Source organism: Elephantulus edwardii, unplaced genomic scaffold (genome assembly GCF_000299155.1).
Source record: "Elephantulus edwardii isolate Elephantulus edwardi_28Jun2011 unplaced genomic scaffold, EleEdw1.0 scaffold00135, whole genome shotgun sequence".
NCBI lineage: Eukaryota > Metazoa > Chordata > Mammalia > Macroscelidea > Macroscelididae > Elephantulus > Elephantulus edwardii.
In genome coordinates, this window is record NW_006399885.1 from 679,467 (window position 1) to 701,615 (window position 22,149).

General features: G+C 36.9%; 1 protein-coding gene across 1 annotated transcript in view; it reads left to right on the top strand.

Moving 5' to 3' along the window:
- LOC102859068 (zinc finger MYM-type protein 2-like) overlaps positions 1 to 22,149 on the top strand; it is a 77,314-nt gene that overhangs the window by 38,806 nt on the left and 16,359 nt on the right. The window contains exons 3-6 of the mRNA XM_006894094.1: positions 9,609 to 10,113; positions 10,375 to 10,468; positions 17,499 to 17,784; positions 21,760 to 21,925. Of these exons, the coding sequence (XP_006894156.1) occupies positions 9,619 to 10,113; positions 10,375 to 10,468; positions 17,499 to 17,784; positions 21,760 to 21,925 (1,041 nt within the window). The 5' untranslated portion in view covers positions 9,609 to 9,618. The remainder of the gene's footprint in view (positions 1 to 9,608; positions 10,114 to 10,374; positions 10,469 to 17,498; positions 17,785 to 21,759; positions 21,926 to 22,149) is intronic.

The following is a 22,149-nucleotide window of genomic DNA, read 5'->3' on the forward strand; positions in this document are numbered from 1 at the left end:
ACACTACCCTCTTAGAAAAGTAAAAGAAAAATTCTTTCATTGTTTTACAAACCCTCCCCCAGGTCCACTCCACCATGTAGCCTTTGCTCTAGACTCCTGTCATGGCAAAAATACCTAATTACATATCCCTTTTAAACAGTTTTCTTCCCTCATCTGTTTCAAAGCAGTATACATTATTGAACCCATTTTTCTCCGTCTCCTCCCATCCCCGAGGTCAGTCCTGTTTTATAACAGTGACACCATGCAGTACTTGTCCTTTTGTGACTGAGATACTTCACTCAGCGTAATGTCCTCCAGGGTCACCCATTTTTAATAATACTGCATGAGTTCCTTGTTTTTCAATGCAACATAGTATTCCATTGTGTGAATATACCATAGCTTCTCTATCCATTCGTTTGTTGATGGGCACTTAGGTTGTTTCCAACTCCTTGCTATTGTGAACAAAGCTGCGATAAACATGGGTGTGCACATGATAGAGATTTAACACAATAGTTGGTATGTTTCTAATTTTTGTTGTTGTTGTTGTAAATACTGCTGTAGGGAATGTTCCTGTGATTGTTTCTTTGGGTTCACATATGTATTACTATAAAGGAGATTTTGAGAATAGTAATTTTTGAGAGTATGTCTGTAAATACTATCATTTTTATTGTTGTTGAAAACGCAGCAGTTTTTCAGAGGTAGTGCATCACAGGAGGAGATTGCCCATCATCCTGTGGAGTAGCTGGTGGATTCTAGCAGCAGCTGGTGGCTTTGGAATTACAGTGCAGGCTCTTACCGGTAGGGCACCAGAGCCCCTTATCATTTTAGTAGATCCCTGCCAAATAGCTGTCCTTTGTTTACATTTACAGTAACTGCTGTATTCCAGCTTGTTCCCCCACAGTCTAGCACTGATTATTAGGAAACACTTAACAATTTTGTCTATTTGATCAGACAAATTGTTCTAAGATCAATTCTTTAAGTATATCATACCTATTTTTAAGCTTTTGATTGTTTGATATGTAAACTTTTTTAATGTAGTAAACAAAAAAATCTCTTTCACTGCTGCAAGAAATAGAAGTAACTGTAGAAAGAAATATTCCAGAATTTTTTGAAAGAAACTGAAAAGTAGGAGAGATAGGCCATATGCCTGAATATAGCTGTATGCTTTAATAATGTTGAATACAAAGAGAAAAAAGGTAAACAGCATTGAGAATGAAGATTACTTCCTTTCAGACCTAGTGATACAACTCTCTTTCCTTGAGCCAGGTGATATTTATCCAGAAATATTTTCTGTATAGTCCCCCACTACTATTCTACATCTTGCTTTTTTGTACTTCATTTATTTTGGTTGTGTTTATATACCTTTATGGAACATTTAGAGCTTATTTTTTCCTAAGCGTGCATAGTATTTAATTGTACGTCTCTTATTTTGTTAACTTTTAAGAGACAGTTATATCTTTTGATTTCACAGTGTACTGCATATCCTTGTAAATTTTGTTTTTCAAAGTATGAAATATCTATAGGATGGATGCCTAGAACTGGAATTATTTGGTCAAGTGCAATTTCTTTTTAAAGTTGCCATCTTAGAACTTGTATCAGTTATACCACTTGGTGTGAGACTTGCATTACACCAGTTCTTATTAAACATTTTATCTTGTTCATTGTTTGTTTTTAAAATTTATTTTTGTATACTTTTTCTACCTCTCTGAGACCAGTCAACTCTGCAGTGCCCTTTTTTCCAGATTATTGTCATACATCCCTTTGTTTTCTTAGTTTTGGGTTTTTAAAAAGTATGTTGGAGACAGAGAGATTGGCAAGGGATAGAGCAAGGTTTAGGGCTGTTGTACATAGGGTCACTATGAGTTGCAGGTGACTCGACGGCACATAACAACAACAACAACAACAACATAAACCCCATTGGAGGAGATTGTTCATTTTTTTTCTGAGGAGCTCCTGGTGGATTTGAACTCCATAGAGGCACTGCCTTTGGTTTAGCAGCACAGCTCCTTAAGGAGCTCATTGATATATATCCTCATTTTCTTAGGGTATTAGGTGGAAATATTACTTTCCATTTTATTGTTGTATTTATGGTTTCCCCCTATTTAGAGGACTTTTTTTTTTTTTATATTAGGAGAATCATCTCAACTCTTATTTGGTGAACAATTTAAAAAATATTTTTACTAGTACTTTATTTAACTTATAATTATTTATATATTTGAACTTCTATTTTGTGAGACAGAGGTCCAAATTAATTTCCATTGACATCTCACTTATTTTAATTGTATTTACTGAAAGTTATTGCCTTATTTGAAATCTTTATTGTATACTAAATTTCTTGAACGTACTTTATTTTTTCTTGAACTTACTTCATATAGCTAGTCCATTTTGTCTGCCTCTTTTGCTGTATCTTACTCTTCATTATTGTAGCCTTATAATATTCTAGTTCCCTTTTGGGATCCCTAGATGGTACAGATAGTTAAGTACTTGACCTCTACCTAGAAAGTTGGCATTTTGTATCCACACACTTGAAGACAGGCCTGGCAGTATCTTTCCAAAGTTGATAGTCTTGCAAACCATTTGGAATAGTTAAACTCTGCAGATAACAAGGTTGTATTCAGTGGCAGCTAATAAAAAAGTTCTGATCTGTTCTCATGGCCACTATGAGTTGCAGTTGACTCGATGGCACTTAACAACAAGGGTAATGGATAATAATTTCAGTTCTGTAATTGACATCACTAAATTGTCATGGAGGTGGAAGGAGTGCAACAATGACAAATAGAAATGTCTATATAATTTTACAACCAAAAACAGTAACAACAACAAAAATAGAGGCTACTGCTGTTCATACTACAAAAATACAAATAAGCGCTACACAGGAGTTGTTTCCTTGGTTTGAATGGTTACGGGCATGGGTTTTATGGGTCTCTCTGGCCTTTCCATTGGTTCCTACTTAATGGTTCACAACAAAGACAAACAGGCAACTGGTCTAAGTAGTGCTTGCCATATTAAATGCGTCTGAACAGCCATCCAAGATGTAATAATTGGTGTCTGTTTACTCACCTGGGGCAACAAAGCAAAGAGACAAGGACTCAGGGAACGAAATGGACTGTAGGTCTAATTTTCCTCAAGATACACGATCCCGCCTTTGTTATGAGACTAAAAGAAAGTTATGGTGCCAGGATGCTATTACTGAACACTTTGACCAAGATTCTTATACTTGGTCTCTGGAAAAGAGGAGATGAAAACATGAAAGTAAACAATTTCTTGTAAGAAACCAGACTTACCTACGTATTTTGAGACTAGATCCTCCCAATCTGTTTATGTTTAAATAAAAAGAGCAAAGCAGGCCTTGACATAAAAATATGGTTGAAGAAGATTAAATTTTAGCAGGTCCAACTCCCATTTTCCATCAAATGGATCATGCCAATTGTTGATACGTTAGTAGCAACAACAATATAGAAATTTAGTATTTGCCAAAATGATGTTCCTTATTTCTTCCCAATATCCCTAGTAACTTAGTAGTAACCATTGGTTCTTATATAATTACTTATTCTTGTCATTTCATTTTGTTGTTTGTGGTTATGTACTGCTGAGTAAGAGCCAGTTCACCCTCTAGTGGGTTTTCAGAGGCAGTCATTTCATTTAAGTGAGATCATAAAATACGCTTTTTGTGATTTTTTTTTTTTTAATATGATGAGACTTTGCCTCACATGCTTGACATGTTGCTAGGAGGAATTATTCTTTGGAGAAGGACATGATGCTGGGAAAAGTCGAGGGTCTGAAGGAGAGGAAGACTCTCAACTAGGTGAATTGACGCTGTGACTGGGCTCTTGTGTGTCAGGAAGTGTTAGGTGGCACAGGATAGAACAGGGTTCAGAACTTTTGTTCACAGGGTCACTATGAATTGTGCTCCACACTGTGGTACCTAACAACAACAAAACGTCTTCAGAGTGTTGGAAAGCAATGACGTCAGTCTAGAGACTAGCGTGTATGCCTGATCCAGGCCAGGGTCTTCACAATTTACATAGTACGTGTATGCACCAGAGAGCTGGACAGTGACTAAGAAGAATTGATGCATTTGAGTTGTTTTGTGGCAGAAGAGTCTTGAACATATCATGGACAGCCAGGAGAACAAATAGGTCTGTTTTGGAAATGATGAAATCAGGTTTCTCCTTGGCGGCATGGATTTTGATGCTTTGTCTTACATAGTTTGGGCATGTGGCCAGGAGGGACCAGTCCTTGGAGAAGGACATCTTGTTTGGAAGGGTGGATGGACAGGGCTAGAAAGGAAGACCCTGATAATTGGGGTGATGGACTGAGTCTGGCTCAGGATAGGACAGGATTCAGAGCTGTTGTATATAGGGCTGCTATGTGTGCAGGTAGGCTATAATATATGTAAGTCACATTTTGCTTATCCATACATTTTTGAAAGAGATTATGGAACTACCTTTGACTAGATCTTTGTCATCTGTATTTAAATCTTCTGTTAACTCCACCCTGATTTTCCCTAGTATCTAGTCAGGTACTTATCTGCTTATATTTTTTTTCTATATTAATTCAGCAAACTCAAATTCATTTCTTTGAGTTAGAACTGACCTTATATTATAGTTGACTCTTTCAGCATATTTCCCAGAGAATAGCAATCACACAAGAGGGGATTGCCTATCTTTGGAGCAGCTGGTAGATTTCAAACCAGTCTGTCTGTATGCTAGCAGAGCAGCTTCTTTATCCACTAGGCGACCAGAGCTCCCTTTCTAGACTACAGTGAACTCTAAAGTGTTAAGAATATGTTGACCACATACTCTACCCACATGTTCTACCTTTCTTGGCTCACTATATTGTTAGAACAAGAGTGAGAGTGTATGTATGTCTGTTCAGAGGATGCATAAATTCTATTTCTATTCAGTGTTCTGTAGGTTTTTTTCTCCATTAGGTAATATATCTTAGAAAATGTTACAGGTTAGTAAACCCTGCCTTTGATTAAAAAGAAAAAAAAATCCCTACTCTGTTTATTTTTTAATCTTCTATTAACCATCCTTGTTGAAGCTACTATCACCACTCACCCTCATCAATTAAAACAGCCATATAATTACTTTGTTTCCAGTCATTTGAAGGATTTATTCCAAACATAAGTGAGATCATGCCAGCCTTTTACTCAAAACTCTGCAATAAAAAGGATAATTGAAACTTCTGCTATTAGATGCCATGCTTTCTGTTGGTTTGCCTGGTTTACTAACTGATTTTATTGTGATTTTAATAAAAGTTTACAGAAAAGTGGGAATTTTCATTCATTCATTGTTGGATATTTTCCTCCCTACCCCCATCCCGGTTTGCTTTTTAAAAAAAAAAAATTCATTCACTGTTGCATGTACTTACTGATTTTTCTCAAGTGTCTTTTTCAAAGCTGGGTTTTGGTTTTTTTTTTTTTTTATGGCTCTTTTCAGTTTATTGCATAAAAGAGTTATACTAGTCCAAGTTAAAAGTGGACCCCAAATGGTTACATTATACAAGCAGTGAAGTTTTATACTTGTGACAAGGGACAGAAGGGAAATTTTCTATTCATTGCAAGGAAATCCTCACTTAAGCTTCAGTGAGCACTTAGAACCTATGTACCTTCAGCTGGTCGTCCTTAGCCAGTCCAATCTCGACAAGGAACTGGCATATGTTCTTGCGCCGATCACCCTGTAGCTGAATTACTTCTCCATATTCTGGATGCTCAATTACAGTACCATTGCAGGCAAACTTCTTAAATGCCTTCACTAGTTTCTTTTTATTGTAATCATCAGCAATCCCTTGGACAGTTGTAAGGGTCTTCCTGTGTTTCTCTGTTGAATTCTTATATGTATATAATCCTTAGTCCTAGCAAGAAGCAGGTCATCACCCTTACTTGCATCAGCAAAGGTGTCAAAAGAGTAGAGGTTCTGGATAGCGGACATAATGATCCAATTTCTTTTCCTTGGTGGAAACGGCCTGTGGAGGGTGGTGGCGGGAGAAGGTGGGGGATGGGGACGACAGAGCTTTGGGAAGCAAGGGGGCTTGAGGGGGACGCAGCTGAGTTCTCAGCTGCGGCTCAGTGTTTGGGGCCTCAAAGCTGTTTTTGTGATTGTTAGGTGCTGTCAAATCAAGTATAACTCATAGCGACCTTTTGAACAACAGATCTGAATCCTGTCCTATCCTGCGTCATACTCACAATCTCTGACACACTTGAGCCTGTTGTTCAGTGTCACTCTCCTTTGCCATCCTTCCACCCTTTTAAATATAATGTCTTTCCAAGGAATAACATTTCCTTACATATGCCTAACATATGTGAGATGAAGCTTTATCATCTTTGCCTCCAAGGAGTACATAGACTGCACTGTCTCCAAGACATACTTATCTGTTCTTTTGGTGATGCATGGAATGTTTAATGCTCTTCTCCAACATCACAGATAAAGGCATTTGTTCTTCTTATATTCTTACTCATTTTTTAACTCTCAGATGCATAGCAGGTGATTGAAAAAGATGGTGACCAGAACCAAGTGCACCATTGGCCTCAAACTGACATAATTGTTCCTCAATAATTTGGAGAGATCCCTGACTCCAGTCTTTCCCGATGCAATACATCTGCTCTCCTAACTGCTGGTACCAAGTGTATTGATTGTGGATCCAAGTAAAATGAAGTCATTGACAGTTTCAATCTTTTCTCCATATATCACAATGTCGCCTGTGGGCCCAGTGACAAGTATTTTTATTCACATTGAGATGTAATCCATATTGAAGGCTGCAGTGTTTAACCTGCTGTAACAGGCTCTTCACTTCCTCACTTTAAGCAAGCAAGGTTGTGTTACCCACATAATGAAGGTTTATTGATGAGTCAATCTTCCTCTGATCTTGCTGACATTCTTCATAGAGTCAGCTTCTCGAATAATTTGCTCAGCATACAGATTTAATAGGTATAGGATAGGATACAAGCCTGACACACACCTTTTTAATTTTAAACCATATAGTGTTCCCTTGCTCTGTTTTCACAGTAACCTCTTGGTCTAGACTTAAGAATATGGTGAATTATTTTATATTTATTTCTATCATTATCACATCACTCTTCCCTTACCTACCTTGTCCCACCTACATTGGCCTTTATTTTGTTTCTAGAATTAGCTAACCTCATTCCCTCTTGATTTTTACTAGAGCTGTTTTCTTTGCCCAGAATGCTCTTCTTTGAATTTACTCACAGCTAGATTTTACCATTTCACATTTCAGTGTAAATGTAACCTGTCAAGGAAGTCTTCTCTCATGACCTTATCTAAAACTTAATTTGCACTCTATTGTTGATTGGGTTTTGATTTGTTTTTAATTAATGTCGTGTTCAGAAATCAAAGTCTTTGCTATCAAATTTGAACCATCCTGTGAGTTTCCAGAGGCTATAAGTCGCATGGGAGAAGGTTGCCCATCTCTGTTAAAGTTTATATTGAAGTTTTAACTAAGAAGTGCATCACCCTAATTTCTTGTGGCTGCTTTAACAAATTGCCATAAGTTTGGCCTCTAATATAAGAGAAATTTATTCTCTCACAGTTCTAGAGACCAGAAATCCAAAATTTTGTTTATTGAGCTGAAGTCAAGGTGTCAGAAGGGCCATACTTTGGAGGCTCAGGGAAGGATCTCTTGCTTCTTCAAGTTTCTGGTGGCTGTTTTGTTTACATTTCTCCACAGTCTCTGCCTCTGTAATGTTTCTTGTGTTTGTATTCTTCTGCTTCCCTTTTATAAAAGCATTTGTCCCTAAAACTATGGCTCTTAGCCACCTTTGAAACAAAACTCACTCCAATAGCGCAGCTTTCAGCCGGTAGTAAACAGGCCTATGTTGTTGTTGTTTTTGTTATGTGCCGTCGAGTTGTTTGCGACTCATAGCGACCCTATGTACAACAGCCCTAAACCCTGCTCTATCCTGTGCCAATCGCATTGCCTCTGACACACCCATCCCGATTACCCCGGTCACTGAATCAATCCACCTCATAGAGGGTCTTCCCCTCCTGTGCTGTCCCTCTACTCTACCCAGTATGATGTCCCTCTCCAAAGACCTGTCTCTCCTTGCAACATGTCCAAAGTATGCCAAACGAAGCCCCAGAATCTTTGCCTCCAAGGAGCAGCCTGGTTTAACCCTCTGTACAATGAATCTGTTTGTTTTCTTGGCAGTCCATGGTACATTCAGTACTCTTCTCCAGCATCACAGGCCTAGAGTGAGCATTATTAACACCAGGGAGACACTTACTGATTCCTTAGAGTAACTAGCCATACAGATCTGATGAGTGATATTTGCCCAAGGGTACAGCTCTGAGGTCTGGAAAGGGTAGGTTGGAGGAGTAGGAATTACAAAGGACGAGGTGAGAAGAGTATTTGCATTGTGGGTATCATAAATAATGTTACAGAGCAAAATGTGAGTGAATGGTTGAATGGAAAGCCAGTTTGTTTTGTCAGTTTTCACTCACACTTGAAAAAGTAGAAATAAGACAATTTTGATTGCATTAAGGCCCCTTTGGAAAAAATCCCTTGTCATTTCAAAATTCTTAACATACTAATTCTATTTTTCATGAGAAGTCTATTCAGCCTAGGTGCTCTAGTGGCATAGCATGTTGCCCTGTTTATCGGTTGTCTGTTTGAATCCACCAGCTATTCCTTGGCGAAAAGATGGATCGTCTTCTGTGGTGATTTACAGCCTCAGAAACCTGGATGGAGTGTTGCTAAAAGTCAGAATCAATTAAATGACCGTGCTTCTGGCACTTTAAATTTTTAAATTTTTTTAAAAAGAAGGAACAACCACCCTGTGGTTTCATCCCTACTCATTGTCATCACCCCTCTGCTTCTTTCTCTCTTGGGTCCCCATGCATGTTTTACTACTTATCCTTTTTTTTTCAGAATTTTTTTTTGTGTGTGTACCGTCAAATCATATCTGACTGGTACTCCTTCTCCAGCAGAGCATCTGGTGATTCAAACTGCATACCTCTGGGATTGCAGTGCAGCTTCTTGCCACAAGGCCTTCAGAACTCCCTTGTTAATCCTTCTATTTTTACAATAATCGTCTTATGCAGTATTTGTCCTTAGGAGAATGAGTTCATTCACTTAGCATAATGCTCTCCATTCTCTCCCAAGTTATGTAGTAGTTTTTTAAATCGTTGTTCCTAAGTGCTGCATAGTATTCTTTTGTGTGAATATACCACAATTTCTCAATCCATTTATTTTTGGTGGACATTTGGGCTGTTTCTGTGTTCTTGTGATGGTGAATAATGCTGCTTCGAACATTAGTGTACACAATGTATGCAAACTAAGCGAACCAATATAAAATAACAAAAAAATGGGGAGGATGAAGACGGAACTGTGATAGGAATGTACTTAAATAACTATTGAAAATTTGAATACTTTTTTATATTACAGAAGTTAACATGTGAATTATATTAAATAATTAATGAGAATGAGTGAAAGAAGATAGAGATATTAATTTTTTTATGAAAGTTACATAGGAATGACAGTCATGAAGCACACAAAATAAATGGAAATGCGCTTTTTGTTTTGTTCCTCACACCCATTATTTCAAATTTAGTAGCAGCAATCAGAAAAATATACTGATATTTTCATTATTTTTCTCTTCTCCCTAACAGGTTCTTTGGAATGGACACAGGGTCAGTGGGAGGATTAGAATTGACTGAAAAGACTCCTGCTGCATTAGGAGCTACTACCACCATGGCAACTAGTCTCACGAATGTAGGAAATACTTTTAGTGGTCAATCTAATCCATTAATCTCTAGATCTAATAAATTTCAGAACTCCTCGGTGGAAGATGATGATGATGTTGTTTTTATTGAACCTGTACAGCCTCCTCCATCTTCTGCACCAGTGGTGGCTGATCAAAGAACTATAACATTTACATCATCAAAAAGTGAAGAACTGCAAGGAAATGATTCTAAAAGCCTTCCTTCCTCAAAAGACTTAGCTTCTCAGAAGGGAAGTGTGAGTGAAACTATTATCATTGATGATGAAGAGGACATAGAAACAAATCAAGGACAAGAGAAGAATTCTTCTAATTTTATTGAAAGACGACCTCCTGAAACGAAAAACAGAACCAATGATGTGGATTTCTCCACTTCCAGTTTTGCAAGAAGTAAGGTAAACACAGGAATGGCTAATAGTGGTATTACCACAGAACCAGACTCTGAAATTCAGATTGCTAATGTTACCACCTTAGAAACAGGTGTAAGCTCTGTGAATGATGGCCAATTAGAGAATCCTGATGGGCGTGATATGAACTTAATGATTACACATGTAACATCACTGCAGAACACGAACTTGGGAGAAGTCTCTAATGGACTGCAGTCAAGTAACTTTGGTGTTAATATACAAACGTACACCCCATCTTTAACGTCACAGACAAAGACTGGAGTGGGACCTTTTAATCCTGGTAGAATGAATGTGGCAGGAGATGTATTTCAAAATGGAGAATCTGCACCTCATCATAGTCCTGGTAAGCATCTGGTGATAGTCTCTGCTCATGTATTTGAGTTTAAATTTAAGGCTGGTAATTTCCCATTGTATTAATTAATGCTCTTTTGTTTAGTTTCAGCTTATGAAAGATTTTAATTGTGTTGACTTTTATCTTAAGCTTCACATTTTAATATTTGGAATTATTAGAAAATTAAAGATATTTAGAAGGGTTTTTTAAAAAAATTTTTTTTTAAATTTTTATTATTTTTTTTGTGTGTGTGTACCGTCAAATCAGATCTGACTGGTACAGGAGGAGATTTTTCCTCCTCCTCCAGCAGAGCATCTGGTGGATTCGAACCAAGCGCCTTCAGGATTGCAGCACGGTTTCTTGCCACTAGGGTTTGTGTTTTTTTTTAAGAAAAATTCTGCATTTACCATCAGCTTGTTTACAGTTTGGCATCTTATTTTTTATATACTACTCACTTTTTGAGTAGCACTTTTAGGGACCCCTGGTAGTCTAGTGGCACAAAAGTGTGCTTCAATCCCAAAGGCGTATGATTTGAATCCACTAGCTGCTCTGTGGGAGACGGATAGGCACTCTCTTCCTGTGCAGTTAACTGCCTCTGCCTCTGAAAACCCACTGGAGGGTCAGCTTTGGGTCAGTCAGTTCTGACTCAACTGTAAAACAACACTCACTTTTTTGGCTAGTATCTTTTTACTAGCATTTTAATACAACATTAGAAAAAGGAAGTTATAATAGCAAAATTAAAGAACAGATTCATACTGTATAATAATAAATATATTATAATAAAAATTTTTCATGTCACTAAAAAGATTTTTTACCTGTGGATATGTGTTTGTTTTCACTGCCTATCTCTGATTTTGTCTTTTAAGTTAGCTTTATATTAATTTTCAAAGTTGTTTATTTGAAAAAATTTTGTGTGTGCACCATTGCTCTGTGAAAGCATTAAAATAGGGAGTTATACCTGTGGCCTTTTAATGACCATGCCTATGTATGTCCCTTTCTATAACTTTTCCTGAGCCTTTGTCTCTTTGCCTCAATCTGTCTGTCTTTCTCTGTGTTTCATAGTTCCATCACTTGAGGGTCTTTAGCAACTTTACCAATCAATGAATTGTTGGGAACAAGGAATAACTAAAACCTAGGAGTATTCTGTGAAGTGGTAATGATTCTTCTTTTCCTCACTATGAGAGAAATGCCTAATTACTGAAGAATGTTTGAAAAAAATTTAGAATTAAAAATGAAGGGAAATCTCTGCTCTTGAGTAGATTCTAACTCATAGCAACCCTGTAAGTTGTTGTTAAGTGCCATAGAGTCGTAGGCGACTCATAGTGACCCTATGAATGAAAGTCCTCAACACTTGTGTGCGTGACTTTCATCCTGTAAGTAACCACTGTTAATATTTTTTTTAACCTAGTAGTATTGTAACTTTTTATAATCTTATTTCCTGTTTGTTTGGTTTTTTTCCCTAACTTAAAGTGTATTTTGCATGATTGAAAGGATTTGAACATAATTTTTGTTGTTTCCAAATTTCAGACCTTATCTCATGATTACTTCATGTGTTGGGCTGTTATGATCCGTAACATTTTGGGTAGTATTACCATCCTAACAATTCCTGCTCATACAATTTAGTGAAATGAGTTACATTCTTTAAGTTAGGAAGCCATTCTTGCTATCTTTTCCCAGGTCATCCAGCCACCGTTAACAAATACAATACTCAGTAATCAAAACCTCTTCCTTTGTCACTCTCTTATCTTTAATTACCATTGGTTTCTGTATGTTTGATTATTTTTATATAAGTGCTATCACTACCCTGTCTCCTTGGAAATGACTTATTTTGGTAAACATGTTTTCAAGCTTCATCTATGGTTTGGCATATATCAACTTAGTTTCTTTTGAAACTGTATAGTTTGACTGTACTATACAATTCATAGTATAGGGTTACTGTTGAGTTGCAGAATGCCTTTAGTAACAGCACTCTATTTCATGTACATAAAGCACATTTTGATTACTCCTTAGGTGGTTGGATATTGAGATTGTTTCCATCTTTTGGAAGGCATGTATGCTCACCACTGTACAACCAATGCTGTTTCCATCTTTTGACTGCTGTGAAAAGTACTGCATTGGTGTACAGAATTCTGTTTTCACTCCTTCACCGCTTCTGAATCTATTATATTGGAGGTGTAAGGTCATACTGTAGTTCTGTGTTCAACCTTATGAGAAGTCACCAGATTTTCCACAGACATTGTACCATTTTATATTACTACCAGTAATGTTTCTATACATCCTTCCTAGCATCTGTTGTTTTCTATGCTTCATGTTGATCATTGGCTTTGTAATAGGGGTAAAGTGATACTTGTACTTTTTTACTCTCTAAGTAGCTATAGTGGTATAGTGTGGAATGTTGCGCAGCTATTGGGAAGGTGGCTGTATGAATCCACTTGTCTGTTACTTGGGGAAAATACTGTCTCTTTTTGATGACACCTAACAACAGTCAACCTTAGTGGGTTGTCATCATTCAAAACCAACTTGCTGACAGTAGGTTTGGCTTGATGACTAATGATGTTTCATGTACTGTTGGCCATTTGAATATCTATTTTGGTGAAATTGAAATGGCTTTCGTTAACTACCTCTAAAACGTCAAGCCTTTGGAAAAGCTGTAGACAGTTGTCCTCTGCATATGTCAGGCTGCTCTGATTTGGAATCTCCTCAGTGGTACTTAGTAATAAGAATAGCTCAGCTCATTGTCATGTTGGAAGCAATACACAGCAGACCCTCTGACAGGTGTTTCTGAGGCTATCAGTCACTTGGGAGGTGATTGCAGATCTTCCTTCTGTGGAGCTGCTGGTGGATGTGGGTTAGTAGTGCAGTACCTAGTGGAGCACACACCAGAGCTCCCTAAGGGCAGCTACGGATGGAGTAGGGCATCTTTCAGTCTTACGCAAAATTTCAAAGTTCAAGTTCTCTGCCCATTTTTTTAATGGAATTGTTTTTGTCTTTTTGTTACTAAGTTGTAGGAGATTTTTCTTAATATATTTTGGCTATTAGATTCTTACTGAATATATAATATGTTGTTGTGGTTTGTTGTTAAATGCCATCAAGTCTTGTGACTCATAGTGACCCTATGAACAAAAGACCTGGACACTTGTATAACTTTCATCTTTCTCTAGGTTCACAGTGTTTCTAGAGCCAAGCTATTTCAGAAGTGGATGACACTCCTGCTTCCAAGCTTATTTTAATCAGGAAGCTCTACCAAACCATGTGTAACCATTATCACATTTGACACATCAGTGTCACAGAATTATATATATATTATATGGAAGCAGGAGTGGCATCCACCTCTGTAATATCTTGCCTCTGGAAACCCTATGAACCTGGAGAAAGAATGAAAGTTATATAGGTGTTCAGGTCTTTCATTCATAGGATTGCTATGAGTAACCTATGACTCGACGGCACTTAACAACAACAACAACATACATACCAAATTTATATTATATAATGAATATATAATATAGTTCCTGGAAAATTTCTCCCAATGTGTAGATTGTCTTTCCACTTTGTTCATAAAGTCTTTGATAAACAGAAATATTTAATTTTTGTGAGTTCTCCTTTATCTGTTTTTCTTTTCTACTTATGCTTTTTGTTTTAGCATATCATTTAAAATTAGGTTCATAGCCATGAACAAACTAGGTTCACAGTCACGCCCTTCTAAGAAATTTAGGATTTTAGTTTTCACATTTAGACTTTTAATAGATGTAATTTTTTATTGAAAGCTTTTATTTCCATCATCAGATGAAATAGCTACTTATTAGAATTATTTTTTTCCTGTTTGTGATTGTTATGCACTGTCAAGTCACTTGTACCTATGCACATCAGCTCTGAACTGTGCTCTATCGTGAGCCAACTTACTGTCTCTGACACACCTACTCATTACTCCAGTCACTGAATCAATCCATCTCATCGAGGGTCTTCCTCTCTTGAACTGCCCCTCCAAAGCATGATGTCCCTCTCCAAGGACCTGCTGCTTGTTAGAACAATGAAGGCTGTAATTTACAGTTCCTGAAAACTCACTGGAGGGTGAGTGATAAGTTGATTCTGACTGAACAGTAATGAGTTACTGTTTTTGTTTTGGTCATATACTCTTTAATTAATTAACTTTAATGAAAATAAATTCTAGGATATTCTTAATCGAGGAAGGCAAAGTTTAAGTAGCCTTATTAAGAGCCCTTTAGAACCATCGTGATAGTGGTGTTAAGTGCTATCAAGTATGACTCAGGAAATCAAAAGACAAATTGCACTAAGAAAATATTCTCCTGAATACTGCTGAGAAGCAAGCATGTCAGTCTAGAGACTAAGGTGCATCTAATCCAGGCTGTTGTATTCACAATTAGTTGCTGTGCCTCAGAGAGCTGAATAATGACTAAGGATGACAGAAGAATTATTGATGTCTTTGAGTTGTGGTGTTGGAGAAGAGTTTTGAACATACCATGGACTGCCAAGAAATCAAATAGATGTGTCTTGGAGGGGGTAAAACCCAAGTTTCTCTTTGAGCCTAGGAATTTGAAGCTCCATCTGACATACTTTGTTGCAAGGAGGGACCAGTCTTTGGCGAGGAACATCATGCTTGGAAAGGTGGAGGGACAGCACAAGAAAGGAAGACACCAGATGAGATGGATTGACTCAGTGACTGGGGTAATGGGGGTAGGTGTGTCAAAGAGGATGAAATTGGCTCAGAAATGATCAGGGTTCAGAGCTATTGAATATAGAGTCGCTATGAATCAGAGTTGATTCACCGGCACAAAACAACCACCACAACAATGGAAATACAAAATTTGGAAATCATTGGAAAGTAATAAATATACTGAGAAACCAAAGTAATAGAAATTAAAGGCAAAATTAAAACATTGTTTGGTGGTGTTTTGGTTTTTTTTTTTTTAAATTATGCTGGTTTATTTACAAAATTTAAATACATTTTCAGACAAAATTCTTCCAGTTTCCCTGATCCCCATCAAATTGTACAACCCCATGATTAATCCACCCTTCCCCTGCACATCCTTATCCTTCTGCTTCCACCCACCCCCATCTTCATACTAATTCTATAATAATGGTTTTCTACAATATTTGTCCTTGTGTGACTGAGTCAGTTCACTCAGTATAATGCTCTCCAGTCCCTCCAAAACTAGGTAATAATTTACAGATTCATTGTTTCTTCACACTGTGTAGTAATTCTATTATATGCATGTTCCTTAATTTCTCAATCCATTTGATCGTGGTTGGACATCTGGGCTTTTTCCATGTTCTTGCGATGGTGAATAATATTGCTATGAACATTGGTGTATAAATCTCCGTTTGTGCCTCAGCTCTTATTTTCTCATGGTATATTCCAAGCAATGGAATAGCTGGGTCATATGGAATTTCTATGTTCAGCTTTTTGAGGAAGCACCAAAATGCCTTCCAGAGGGGTTGTACCATTTTATGATCCCAGCAACAATGTGTAAGAGTTCCTACCTCACCACATTGTCTCCAATATTTATTACTTCCTGTTCTGTTAAACTTTGACAGTGCTGGGGTGAGGTGGTATCTCATTGTGGTTTTAATTTGCATCTCTCTTATTACCAGTGATTTGGAGCATTTCTTCATGTGTCTGTTGGCCATTTGAGTATCTTCCTCTGTGAAAATTCTTTCCATGTCTTTTGCCTATTTTGTAATTAGAGTAACAGTTTTTGTCTTGTGGAGACCCAGAAGTATTCTGTAAACTTTTATTATGAGATTCTTGTCTGAGATGTAGGTTTTCTTTTCACCCTGCTGAAAAAACTTTTTGATGCACACTAGGATTTAATCTTTAGAAGGTCCCATGCATATTTGGCAGTCTGTATACCATTGACTAGGCCTTCTAAGCTTGATCCCAGTTTGTTGCTTATGAACTTTATGGTTTTGGGCTTTACTCCCAGGTTTCTGATCCACCTTGAGTAGATTTTTGTGTATGGTGTGAGATGTGGATCCTTAGCCAGCATTATTTGTGGAAGAGATTGTCATTTCCCCACTTGATATTTGATTTTCTTTTCAAATATCAGCCGACTATAGATCTATTTCTGGGTTTTCAGTTCTGTTGCATTGGTCTATGTGTCTCTCATTGTACTGTTACCATGCTGTTTTGGTTTCTACTGCTGTATAGTATGTTTAAGGTCAGGGAGTACTATGCCTCCCTACTGATTTTTGTTTCTCAGAAGTGTTTTGCTTATTCAGTATCTCTTTCCTCTCCAAGTAAATTTGACAATTTCCAAAAACATATTGATCCTGTAGTGAGAGATTTGTGGAACTGTAGTGACTGTAGATAGTTAGACTTGTTGCTAGTATTAAGAAGAAAAGATAAGTAATGATGTTGAAATTGTACTGTGATGTTGCCATTTTTTACTTTTTATGTACTGGCTTAATGGCATTATTTCTGTGAACACTCTGCCTCTTAACTTCTGATGCCCATGGTCTCCTGAACTAAAAAGAGGTATATGAAAACGCTGTAGTAGTTGCATAGATTATTTTAAAAATGATATTTAAAGTTTCTCACACCTTTGCCCCAGTGGTGCAGAGTTCTAGATTTCTAGTTGGTTAGTATGTTGTTACGTGCATGTGAATGTACATGTACCTTACTTTATATGCTGTAAATTCATGACTGCTTTCTACTTGATAATAACCAATGGTTAATATTTTCGAGTACTTACTGTAGGGTGGCCATTACATATTACATGCTTTATTACCTGTATTATCTTATTTAAACGCGAACATTTTTAAATGATTAGTACCATTTTAATTTTGGATAAGAATGGGCCTTGTGTTTAAATAATTTATGCAACCAATAAATAATAAAGCTGACATTTGCACCAGATGTTCTTACTCCAAAAATTTTGTCTATATTCTGCTATGTTATTGTCTTATTAACTTCTTAAATTTGCGGAGAATGAGAAATTAAAACTACTTCTGATACAGATTTTAATTCATGTAAATAACTAACTGTTTACCTTTTTTTTTTTTTTTAATACATTTTGTTTTTAAGATTCTTGGATCTCTCAGTCAGCTTCATTTCCCCGTAACCAGAAACAACCTGGAGTGGATTCTTTATCACCAGTGGCGTCACTTCCTAAGCAGATTTTCCAGCCTTCTGCCCAGCAGCAACCCACTAAACCAGTTAAAGTCACTTGTGCAAATTGCAAAAAGCCTTTGCAGAAGGGACAGACAGCTTACCAGCGAAAAGGATCTGCCCACCTATTTTGTTCTACCACTTGCCTTTCTTCCTTTTCTCATAAGCCTGCTCCAAAGAAACTCTGTGTTATGTGTAAAAAGTAAGCTTTCCTTTCCATATGGTTGATTGGTATACAGTTCTTTTCTTTAAAAGATGATGAGTCTTAAAAATGAATTATATTCTTAAAGTTGGTAAGCTCGTTGATTGAATTTTGAAATTTCTAATGATTTTAATGTGTATTCTTCAAGCACAGATTACTTTTGAATAGAGGGCTTTGTATTTGGATAGATTTTGTGGTGGATTGAATGCCAATTCAGCAACTCTATAGGACATAGGTGAACTGTCTCATAAGGTTTCAAAACTGTAATCTTAATGAGACCAGGTTACCAGCTCTTTTCTCACATAGAGCAGGTGGTGAGTTCTAACTGCTAATCAGTGGAGTGTTTTACCTCTATACCACCAAGGCTCCTTAATTTATATAAACCAACGCCTAAACCTACTGCCGTCGAGTCCGTTCTTACTTGTGTCAGTACCTTAACCAAAACAGTACTGGCTATTCACTTCTGAAACAACAGATCCTTCAAAGCCCTATTTTTTAAAAAGGGGGTGAGTGGAGAAGAGTCTGCATATAATACCAGAAGATGAGCCCCTCAGATTAGAAGACTCTTAAGTTTACCTGTATAAAAGATGCCCCGTAGAGTCTACTTCAATGACATAGAGGTAATCAAGCTTTTACCCAGTGGAAGGACATTCATTTGCTGATGTGGTAATATTTAAATTGAGGAGAAACAGCGAAATTTCATTAATATAGAGAACATAGAATATGTGAAGTGTGAACCTAGTAAAATTTGGAGTTGTCAAAAATGAAATGCTTACAGAAGGATATCCTAGATATTAGAAGAGTTAAATGGATTTATATTATCCATTCTGAGTCGGTTATGATCTCTTATGCCAGAAATAACAAGTGGAGGAGGCCTAGGGTCTCATTCATCACCAAAAGAACATCTCAAGATTTATCTTGAAATATAGTGCTGTCAGTCATAGGATAATTCCATGTTCAACTGAACGCATGATGAAGATTATTTAAAAAGAGCTGCAACAGTAAGTACATCATTAGGCAACTACCAGAAATTTTAAACTGGATTCAGAAGAGGCTGTGGCAAATGGGATGTCATTACTGATGTCAGATGGATCTTGGGTGAACGTAGAGAATGCCAGAAAGATGCTTCCTACTGTTAGGAAAATGCAAAGAAATTTGATTGTGTGGATCATAATAAATTATAGTTAACATTGAGAAGAATTAGAATCCCAGAACACTTACTTTTGCTCACATAAAACCATTTCTTAGACAAAGAATCAGTTGTTTGATGAGAACAAGGGAATACTGCGTTGTTTAAAATCAGGAAAGGTGAACATCAGGGTTGTATCCTTTAACTATACATAGTCAGTCTATATGCTGAACTCATAATTTTAGTAGGTAGACTACATGAGAAATGTGACATCACAATTGCAAGAATATTCACCAGTAATTTTTATAGATTACATACCTTGCTTACTGAAACTGAAGATTTGAAAGGCTGTAATCTTCAGTATGAATCACATCAACATCAAGAAAGCAAAGATCATCACAACTACATTAACTAGTAGTCTGATAACAGATGGAGAAAAGATTGAAGTTGCAAGAATTTTATTGCTTGGATCTTCATTCAATGGCAAAATAAGGATGATTAGTGACCTCTGAGATTTTTTTCTTTGATTTATAGTTTTATAATTCTGTATTTTAGTATGCAAGTTTGAAATGTAAAACAATACAGAAAAGTGTACTCCACTCTAAAAATTGTATTTTCTGTTGCTTCATATGAGTATGGAAGTTGAACAGTGAGTTATAAAGACTAAAAAAAAAATGGTCACAAAATATTCAACATATACATAGCATGAACTCTTAAAGAAGAAACAAATCTGCCTTGGAGGAAGTGCACCCAAGGGTCCTCTTTGGAGGCAGGAATAATGATGCTTTGATTCACATATTGTGAACATGTTGGGAGCTTAGACATCATCATATTTGAAAAAGTGGAGGATCAGGGCAAAAATGAAGATCCTCAATGAGATGGACTGACAATGTCAAAATGTCCTCAACGCTGAATTTGAGCATGGTGGAGACAGTGCAGATGGCTCGGAATAGATAGGCCAAGGTTCCAATCCATTATTCATAGGCTAAAACAAAGTGACTGCTAACAGGCTGATTCCATTTCATAGAGACCCCATAAGACCCAGTACAACTGCCCTGCCTCAATGGTTTTCCAAAACTTTTAGTCTTCACTGAAGTAGACTTCCTCATCTTTTTTTGCATATAACAGCTGGTTGGTGCTTGAACAGCCAATATATGGCTTGTTAACCAGTTGCCTTAACCACAGTTCTACCAAGATCTTTAGTGATTTTTCTGTGCTGTGTGATAATGTTTTGGGCCTTTGACTTGGAACTGACTGACAGCTGACTGTCCAGCAAACTTTTAGAGGCTGTAAATCGCAAAGAAGCGGATTCCTATCTTTCCCTCTGAGCAACTTGTGGATTCAAATCACCTTCCTTTGGTTTGGTTGTGCAAATCCTTACCCACTAGACCACCCAAGCAAACAATGTGGCTACCAAGACTCCCTGAGTAATACCCAAATTAGTTTTATAATCTGTTGTTACATGCCTTTGAGTTGGAACCATCAAGTGGGAGGAGATTGCTCATCTTTCTCTTGTGGAGTAACTGGTGGATTCTAACCACATACCTTTGCATTGGAAGCCTAGTGGTAAGAAACTGCACCTCAATCTCAAAGGCACAGGGTTCAAATTTGCTGCTCTGCAGGAGAATGATGGGTAATTTTGTCCTGTGCAGTTAACTGTCTCTGAAAACCCACAGAAGGGTCAGATAGGGGTTGGGGCTGACTTGATGTTAACACAACAACCAACATAAGCCACTAGAGACTATAATCTAGACCACTTAAAAATTTGTTTCTAAAATTGGCCTCAAACAGACCCTCTATAATACCTTGTAATTAGTTATGACTGTAATTATCATTGGAGATTTTGAATTTTTAAAGGAACATACTTAATTCTAAGACTTATTTGTATTATCAAAATAGGTCAAATTGTCTACACTTTAGATCAAACTGATATTGTGTGTACTCTTTTAATATTTGTTAATAACACTAAGATATTTAGGGTATTCACTTTTAAAAAATACCTGATAGCAGTTGTTAGTGTGCTTTGGAGAAACCGGGTCCTATCTTCTGCAGTTTTCATTTATTCTTTCACTGTTGGAAATAGCTGTATTATGGTACATTATTTGCAGGATTCGAACTAGATACTCTATACCATCTTTATGAGTAGCTTCAGTCTATGAAGTGAGCTCTGTTGGCTTCCTAGTAAGGAAGTATGCTGCCAAGCCGAAGGCAGGCAGGTCGAATCCACCAATTACTTCAAGGGAGAAATAAGAACTTTAGTGCCTTTGAAGACCTCCAGGAGGGTTAGCCATGAGTTGGTTCTGACCTGACATTACATAACAATAATGCACTCTGTGAAGCTGTTAATATAGTTAGAACTCTGGGAAAGGCTTAGTGTGCCCATTTTAATAAATTCAGTATTGTAGTTACTTAATATATTTAAATACTGAAACATTTGTTATACAATTTTTGCATGTAGAACATTTCAAACTTGCATAATGAAATACAGAATGAAGAAACTCCAAACGAAAATATCTCAGAGGAAAATCTCACTAATATTGTCACCTTCCAACATTTCTATATTTAATGTGTAAGTAACCTGTGTTACTTGGTTATGTAAACCTGTGATTTGGATTAATTAAATAGAGATAAGGATTCCATGTTACAAAATTGCTTCTCAGTTTTTGGCTTTTGTATTTTGTTTTCAAGAGCTCATTCATGGTGATACTGATTTACTGAATACAAAAACGCTGTTTAATTCCCAGGAAGAAATCATGAGTCAGTGTAACGTAAAAAGTAGTATATTTTTCTTGATATTGTGTTTATTTTAAAAGTTTGTAGTTTATGTTTTACGTCTTAATTTTCAGAGATATAACCACAATGAAAGGAACCATTGTTGCTCAAGTGGATTCAAGTGAGTCCTTCCAGGAATTCTGTAGTACATCGTGTTTGTCACTCTATGAAGATAAACAGAATCCTACTAAAGGAGTTCTGAATAAATCAAGATGCACAATTTGTGGTAAACTAACAGAGGTTTGTATTTTTGTACTTTTATCAAGTTATTTTAATGAAAATATTCTAAATGTTGTGACTTTATTATCTGTTACATATAGAATGAAGTTGTTGTTGTTGTTGTTATGTGCCGTCAAGTCGTTTCCAACTCAAAGCGACCCTATGCACAACAGCCCTAAACCCTGCTCTATCCTGCGCCAACCGCACCGCCTCTGACACACCCATCCCGATTACCCCAGTCACCG